At 41.6% G+C, this 8,620-nt stretch overlaps 1 protein-coding gene across 1 annotated transcript in view; it reads right to left on the bottom strand.

The window, feature by feature from the left end:
- The window catches only part of IGSF5 (immunoglobulin superfamily, member 5), a gene marked incomplete at its 3' end in the record, with an annotated part of 14,091 nt that extends 5,688 nt beyond the window's left edge, over positions 1–8,403 (bottom strand). The window contains exons 1-2 of the mRNA XM_008946205.1: positions 8,346–8,403; positions 972–1,292 (exon numbers count right to left, since the gene is read on the bottom strand). Coding sequence (XP_008944453.1) covers positions 972–1,292; positions 8,346–8,403 — 379 coding nt within the window. The remainder of the gene's footprint in view (positions 1–971; positions 1,293–8,345) is intronic.
- Between the last annotated feature and the right edge of the window lie 217 nt (positions 8,404–8,620).

Raw genomic sequence — 8,620 nt, 5'->3', positions numbered from 1 at the left:
TGCTGATAATTTTAAATCTTATCTCGCTACTCAGAAACAGCTATGCCTTGAGATCTGAAGTAAAAAACAACCATTATTAACACAGATATACTGTGTGCATGATGTAAACATGCAGATAGTGCAACTTAACGGACATATTGTCCAGTATATCTAAAGCACAAGCCTCAACTTTCAGCACCTTTCCAATAAAAAGCAGGAAATTATACTTTTTAGCCATCCTGCCATATTTCCGACTGAAGGACAGGAAAATGAAATAACAGTGTTTCTCTAAGTTTTAAGTATGCTCCGGTTTTATTAACAGGTTTATGGGTAGGTAATGGGATGTTCACATTGCACAGAGTACCTCTTTGACAAATAGATAGTATCTGGTGGCTAGATCTTGCTTTACTGGCTGGGCTTTGTCACTACTGATGCCTCAGAGAGGAAGAAGTGGTCTCACATACAGAGGCTCGAAATACACAGGAACTTTTTGTTCCCTGGAAATGGTAGGTTGCATCAGCAGTTTTATGAAGAGCATCACCTTGTGTCTCAGGGGCTTTACTTCTACACACCATTGAATCAAACTCAAATAAGCTTGATACAGACTGATTCCTGAGTCAAAAAGCAGGAAGACAGCAAACATTTCACGTACAAAGATGTGTGTAGGGGTAATCCATACCATTTCTAGCCAAGAAATAATTCCTGACTGGTGGGCCTGATACAGCCTTCAGGCACTTTAATACAATCCAATAAGGAACAAGCAATTTAACAGAAGAAAAAAAAAAAAAAAAAAGGCATTTATAACCTTTGTTAACAATGCTTTGAATGTGACTCTGAAGCCTACTTTGACAGTAAAATTAAGACAAGGACAGGAGGCAAAGGATGGGAAATGAGAGCATGTACTCCTTCACAGGGACAATTTGAGCAATTCATCAGAGGATTCCTTTAAGTGCAGTGTGATAAAATTGCTTTTTATCGGTGGCTATACGCACCTTGAACAGAAAGAAATGCAAAGTTGTTCTGACTAGATTGCTGTATGCTACATTCAATTTTTCCAGAGTCATTCAGCTGGGTATTGTGGATGATCAGCTCTGAGGTAAACTCACTGCCACTGGTATAATTTTGAGAGGTGAAGCGGTCTGATGTTTCAATAGCTCCTTGAGAACTGGTGACAGTGAGGACAGGATTTCCATTGGACAGCCAAATGAGAATTACCCATCCTAGTGACAGAGTGCAATTAAACCGGGCTTCTGAACCAGCAAGGACTGTTGCATTAGTAGGGCCTCTTATAAGAGTGTAGCAAAAGCCAAGACCTGGAAGGAAGAAAAAAACCAGTCTGTAAATACATATGCAACACCACCACTAAAGGCCTTTGGCTTAATATTTACTGCCAGCAATTTGAGGCTAAAAAGTCAGGAGCCCTGTTTCAAATTGTATCATTCACTACGAGCATTGGGGTATTAAGCACTTTGTCATGTATCAGGAAAGGCTGTTGATTGAGCTAACCTGGCACGTCATCTCTGACAGTTGTCAGTACCCAATGCTTTTAGGAAAAGGTTCTTGTCTCATTTTCTACAGTGCTTGCCAGTAAGTAGTTCAAGATATGTATGGTGAGTTGAAACTGCAACTGAGTAACATTAAACCCACAGCAGTTAGCAGTGGTCCACTGCTATGCTGTTATAATGGATCCACAAGTTAAACATTAAAAACCCAAGTACATATTTATAGAGTTTAAAAGATCGTAACCAGTTCAGAGATGGAGATGTACAATCTAATCTTTCAGCTCCAGTTTAGATTTAACGGTTTTCTTTAAAGATGCATTTGAATTGCATTTTTGTCCCTTCTCCTCCCATTCCAAAATCACATTTGTCTCTCCAGTGATTCACTAAAAAGCTGACTTACCATTCTGCTGAAAGAAAAGAGTTCCACTTTTAAACAGGAAAATACATTAAGACTTTAAACAAAGGAGTATGTAAGTGGTCCCTTTTCCATACTTCAGACTGCCAATGGTTTTCGGCAGCCTCAGCACAGATCCCTCTTTGCTCGTTCCTTTATTCACTGGCCACTCCCCCTGTTTCCCAAGCATGCATCAGGCACATGCTTCCCCACCTTCTCAGGCTTCCTGATAATCAGAGTTGCTGTGACTCACGAGTTCTGCTTCCTTAAAAGGTAGCATGAATTTTGGCTCCCATTTTTTAGAACTGAAAGCTCCTTTCTGAAAACAGCATGTTGTCTTCCTTTCCTCCTCAGCAGACCCAGGGCCTCCCACTGCCCTCAGAGGACTGAGGGTGCAGCTGTTGGCCAGGCGGATGGTGGATCCCCTGCACATGGCAAGGCAGAAGCACTCGCTTCTACCAAACAGAAAGTGAAGGAAGGATGAAGGCAGAGACCCTCTTTTCAAAGCAGAGGCTGTGACATCAGTCCCTAAAATAGCCAGGGGAAATGGTGCCATTTTGAAGGCAGGCAAACCTCGTCTTCATGAGGGACAAACCTTCACAGTGTAAGAACATCTCAGATTATTTGGTTGGTACCTTAGGGAACAGGACTTGGGAGAGAAGTCTATATCTTGCCTTTCTCTATCAGAGACCTCAAAACGGCACACTCTCATAAACTCAAATCAGATTTTGTGTATCTCCAGGGATGGCGACTTCACATGCTGCCTGCAGATCAAGCAAACCTGCCAGCAAGATCTACCTCACAAGTGAGTTCTTCATCACTTATTGGGAAACATTCATGCTGAGGAAGCACCAGGACTGCCAGTGCTACTCCTAACGATCCAGGCTGTAGCCTGCGTAATTACAGCAATTAGACACTACAGTCCATAGCAGTCTAATTAAAACCCTGTGTCTGTAAATTTGGCCTGAGCATAAGTGTTCAATTATTTTCTAGGAGAAAGAAAGTCTGAAATGGCCATTATTCCCTTGCTAAGTGTATTCAGAACAATGAATTGATTTTTAAAGGTTTCATTCAAACCAGGTTTTGTACATTTTAGGTAGTTCAGTCATTAATGGATTAATTATAAATCGTTGAAAGGTTCGTTTTTCAATTCAGTCAATAGCTGACGTGAGTAGAGAGAATATGCTGTGTTGTTTCACACAAAAGAGATGTTTGATAGCTGTATAAATGGAACCAGAGCTCAATCTCAGCTACAACGTTGCAGCCAGAGTCTTGGTGAATGCACCTAGGGCATAGCTTCAGTAATCTCATTGCTCCAATGTCAACATTACTTTCTAATTCCCAGCTCACATTTAATCCTAGGCAGGGTATATCTAAACAGGTTTGTGCCAAGAATTGTTTCTTAACATAAATAGTTCCTCTCTTTACTCCCACCCACCGCATGTATTTACAGACAAGAGCCTTTCCATTCTTTGCTTTGCAGGACTATACAAACTTAGCTCTCCCTGCTTCTTTGTACTACTGACTCTGAGTTCTCTCATGTTTACACAAACCTTTATAAAAATTTTCCACCTTCCCGGGTTATGTTACCTCTGCTTTGCACCTCATTCTCCAAAGTATATCTGTGTGTGAGCAATAAAACTTTAAATGAAAAGCAAACTTCACTTCCACTGCTAGTTGATAAAGCCAGATAAGATACAGTAAAACATATTTCTGTTCATTTCATTTTTTTTTCCAGTAGCATTTATCCAAAGCTTTCCTCAGACTTGCAAAGGTGAAGTGAAATGCTTCAGAACATGAAACAGCTTGAAGATGAACTCACCAATCACATCTTTGGGCATACCTCAGTATGTTGCTTTACAAGCAGTTAATCCAGCAAAATGCATAAAAGCCATTTCCCCTCTTTTCTACTTGTCACTTTCCGAATGTTAGGGATTGGTCACATGTCTTTGAGTGGTACCACGTACAGAGCTACAGGTTTTCTAATGAATGCGCACTGATGAAGTGCATTCCAGTGCGACGGGTTGTCCCATAATATGCTCCTCTTCCCTGATATTCAACATCCAGTTCTCATGATTTCTATTCACAACTGAAATTACCAAGGTTGAGACACCATCCTAGGCTTAAACGTGTCTTTGAATTATCTGTTTTTTTCCTGACTCTTACTGTAGCCAGACCTTACAATACTACTCCCTGTACATCTCTGGTGTCTACAGCACGTTCATGAGCTAAGTATTTTGATTTTTACCCTTCATTTGAAGTCTTCCTGACTGTTTGAAGTGGACATAAACAGCTACTATGATGATCGACACAGTCATGAAAAAAATTCCAGAGAGTTAACACTAAAATGCATTTAGTTGCTCATGAAACAGGAGCTGCAGTACTTAACCACACAGCTCCTCTTAGTGCAAACTGATCTCTGTGCGTTTGTAATTTATTTCCATGTCTGTGCAAACACTTTGCTTTTTCAAGGAGCCGTGGTTTGCCACAGCTCTGAATAAAGGATGCGACATTTAGTTCACTGTTATCTGTTAATTAATCATGTGCTATGAGATCATGTCTGTGAGTTCCATTATTATAGTCTTGAAATTTATCCCTAAACATGAATAATCAGTGATCACCAGCTCTACAAATACAGGGCTAATATTGCTTCTGTTTTCTTCAAACAGTCAGGAAAGTATAGGCAGGTAGGTATGAGTTAATTCCTTCATTAATGGAATAGTAATAATGTATTGGTCCATAAGTATGATAAGATCCACACCTTCTCCCTCCAACCACACCTGCTGGAGCAATAGATGGTCTTTCACTGACTTCTGTGAGATAGGGAACAGGAACACAAGCCCTGTGCATGGATTCTGTGGGTGGCAGGAGGAATGAAGAGTGGGACACAGCTCAACCTTGCCTCCATCTACACCTCACTAAAGCCCCAGCACACCTGAAAAAGGAGCTTCATGAGCCTGCTCAGTCTGCTGCCAAAACATTTTTGATGGTTTTAACCTTGCCTCTTTATCTTTTTGCTTTCAGTTTTTATCCTACAGTAGCACGTGGAGTCCTAAACCAACAATGTGTTCCACCATTCAATCCACATACAAACACTGATAAAGTTACTTGTGTAAGGTCAAAGAGGACACTGATGACAGAAATGGGATCTAACCCAGTTACCACTGCCTTAAGTCAGTGCTATAAATCCTTTTGCTGGACCTCACTTCTTGCACTAAGGAGAAAATGCTAGTGCTAAGTTTGTTTACATACTGCTTAAAAAATATCTTGCAGGTGGCTGCTTTTAGAGAAATTAAGGCCCCAGGCTAGACCGCCATTGCACTTTACAGGAATTATGTGTTCAGCTCTCAACAGCTCATTTATCATCGGCTTCCCCACACAAAATCAGTAAGAAATCCCACCCAGGCAAATCCCATCTTTGCAACAGGGAAATGTTAGGCTTTCTCCATGACATTGCATTACCTCTCAATTTATGAAAAACAAGGCTGAGTTAGGACACCTTCTCTGAGGCATATCACTAAAAGTTTATAAAGCAGTCACTAGTGGTAAAAGTTTGCTTAAACTGATAAGGATTTATGATGTTTCAGTTGCTCAGTTCTTCCCAACATCATGCAGTGTATACACTAACTTCTTTATGAGCTGTTTATTGCTTCGTCTGTCACTCAAATTCACTGTCACTTCACTGTGGGTTTTGAAGAAACACAAATCCCTCTCATTCCCTGGAGGGAACACCACTTGCCAAAGAACTGCCTTTGCCCTTCATCACCAATGGTTTTTCTTCTGTGCTTGAGCTAGCTCTACAGGACCACTTTTTCATGCTGAAGCTTTCAGTAACAAGGGCACTGAGATGTGGCAACCTTCTTGGCCTTCCCTCTTCTCCTCTGCTGACTCTGTCTTTCCTCTTTTATAAGTGACCTATTTGGACGCAGTGTGGTGAAGGACAGGATGGGCTTATCCTTTTGCCATAACGATTTCTTTTTTTTCACCCTCATTATCATATTTCAAAGTAATCTCCCCCTCTACGCCCATATTGCCCTTCCATAAACATTGCCCTTTATCCTTCCGGTTTTGTGCCTAGTCTCTTTCTTCCTCCCTCTCTTCCCTGCTATTTCTGTTGGAAATTTCTATGTTTGTTTGTTTGGGGTTTTTTTCCCCCTTCCAGTCTGTTTTATCTTCCTTTTTCTTTTCACTCTTTAGTCTCTTCTCAACCCACCTTGTCTCCCGCCTTTCCTGCCTCATCGCTGACCCACCGCTAGAGCAGCAGCTCTGCATTGACTGTTTTGGATTTGGCAAGGTTTTTCTTTAGCACATCTCAGGATTAGTTCAAAAACCAACAGCCATGCAGCTGAGCTTTTTGAAAACCGAAATAGGTTAGAGCTTGTCAAAGCCTGCAGAGAACAACTAGCTTGTTTGCTTATGTTAACAAGACTTTTTAAATGCTTATAGGGTGTTTCTGTCAAGCAATATCAGTCTACTGGCACTCAGCAACACATATTTCCACCCACCTGCCCACAAACCTCTCCACAGCCCTGACGTGTGTCTTCCCAGCTCTGCTCTCACTCAGTGTGTCGCTGCAGACAGGCACATGAACACCCAACCCCACCGTGCCTTGCAGCCATCTCAGCAGCCCAGTCACCTCACAAGGCCTCGTGACACCCCACACCCCGAGAGCAGCGACACTTCCTTCAAGTGTAACCCGTGTTCCTCTGGAACACACTTTTGCTCTCTGCTTTGGGGGGTGGTCCCATGGCTGCACAGTGTGGGCAACGTCTGCTACCCCAGGATGGCTTGCAGGTGGGGCAGTGGTCCACCCTTTGCAGGTGTGCTGGACTGCAAGCACTAGTGAAGGGTAACAGAAATCCTCTAAAACACAATAATCTGTTCTGGATGCTTAGGAAGACAGCATAAGGAACAGAACAAATAAATATTGAGGCTTCCTTGTTATAACTTCTCAGTGTCCAAAAATAACAGACTTAGGGACTTCCTTAGACAACAATTGTATCTGCACCTATGGATCTACCTTCCATGATACCTGTTTCTGGGTTTTTGCAGCCTGTTTATAATTTGGTAGCTCACGCACCCAGTAACTCTGAGTTTTACTACTTAATTATGTACTGTGAGGAAAAGTACATTCTTTGGTTTGCCTTAAATCTTCTGATAGTTTTACTGGTTGCCACTAGTCCTTTTTTGTTATGGGAAAATTCTGCATAGCCATTTAACTGTTCACCTCTGTGTAATTAATTATTTTAATAATTTTTACTATTTCTTCTTTTTCACAAGCAGAAAAATATCCTGGTCTAATGAAGGCCCACTCATACTTTTGATCTGTCACACTTTATGCCTCCCTCAGACTTAATATGCCCTTTTTGGAAATGGAAGGACTAACAAAACATCCAGTATTCAAGAGAGAAGCTTTCTGTGGATTTCTACAATGCCAGCCTTCATCACACTTCCCTTGCTGAAGACACTTAAGTGGTGAATTTCCTCGCTCTTACAGCAATTTACTCTCTTTCCAAGATATCTTCTCTTTTCCCCCATTATACATCTGCAGTTAAGTGATGCTTTGCATTGAATGTTTTCTGCTCCTTTATTACTTACTCACTTGGCACCATGGCATTTTTTGGCAAGTCTTCCTAGTTTCTTTTTGGATTTGGCTGCCCTAAGTAATTCTGTGCCTCCTGCAAAGTCTGTCACCTCACAGTTCGCTCCTCTTCACTAGGTTGTTTAAGAGTTTGTTCAATACCACACATCCCCCATGCAGCTCCACTGGGAACATCACTCTGCCCAGAAAATTCAGTGTTTATTCCTGCACTGTGTTCCCTTTCACCAATTATTAAGCCATGACAATACCTTCTCTCTCATCCCACTGCAGCTCCTTCCTTTCAAAGCCTGTTAAAATCCAAGCTAGACTATAACAATAATAATAAAAATAAGCTTTGTCTCTGTTACCCAACTAGTCATTTTATATTCACATTTTCCTTAAAGCTCTGCCACCAAGACACCTTTTATCTGAATTCACTTTGAAACTCAGGCATGTGAAATGTAAATTGGAGGCAAACTAGCAAAATGATAATTTGTGCATATTTCTGGAAGCAATATCACCTGCTGATACCAAGTTCTCTACAAGTGCCTTCTCAAAAGCAGCCCCAAACAGACAGGAGGAAGATGAACACAAGGAAAGAGAGAAATATATGGGACATCCCTGCTCACTAGAAGTGAGAGAGGGCAGCTCCCCAGACTCCTGCCCACCCCATCCACTGCTCACATCTGCATACCAAAAGCCAATCTAAGCCATCGGATCATTCAGGCTTGAAATGCAAACTTAACTATTTCAAACAGTTTAAATAATCCCTCTCTGGGACTCACTGTTCAATCTGATATCGCCAGTAAGAGCCATTTATACAGCCTTAAAATTAGTTCACGCATTTTGTCCACGGTGGCTCATTTCATGGGTTATGAATATGTCCTACCTGGTAGTGAGGCAGTTAGGATGAGAGGAAGTAAAATGAATTTCTGGAACCTCTCCATTGGAGCATTCTCTCCTGGGTCCTAAGGCAGAAAGCCACCAGCGGTCACTGCACATTTGAGAAGAAGCTGAAGGACAGAACACATAGAGAAACTCAGCAATGAGCTGCTGCTTTGTGTCCTGTGATAAAATGTGACTTTATGTGACCTGTATTACCAACAAGGGGAGATTAAATGAGGGAGGGTTTGGAAAGAGAGGAGTATCTTTTCTCGAAACAAC

Source organism: Merops nubicus, unplaced genomic scaffold (genome assembly GCF_000691845.1).
Source record: "Merops nubicus isolate BGI_N331 unplaced genomic scaffold, ASM69184v1 scaffold41038, whole genome shotgun sequence".
Taxonomy (NCBI): Eukaryota; Metazoa; Chordata; class Aves; order Coraciiformes; family Meropidae; genus Merops; species Merops nubicus.
This window is presented reverse-complemented; position numbering and strand designations above follow the sequence as displayed.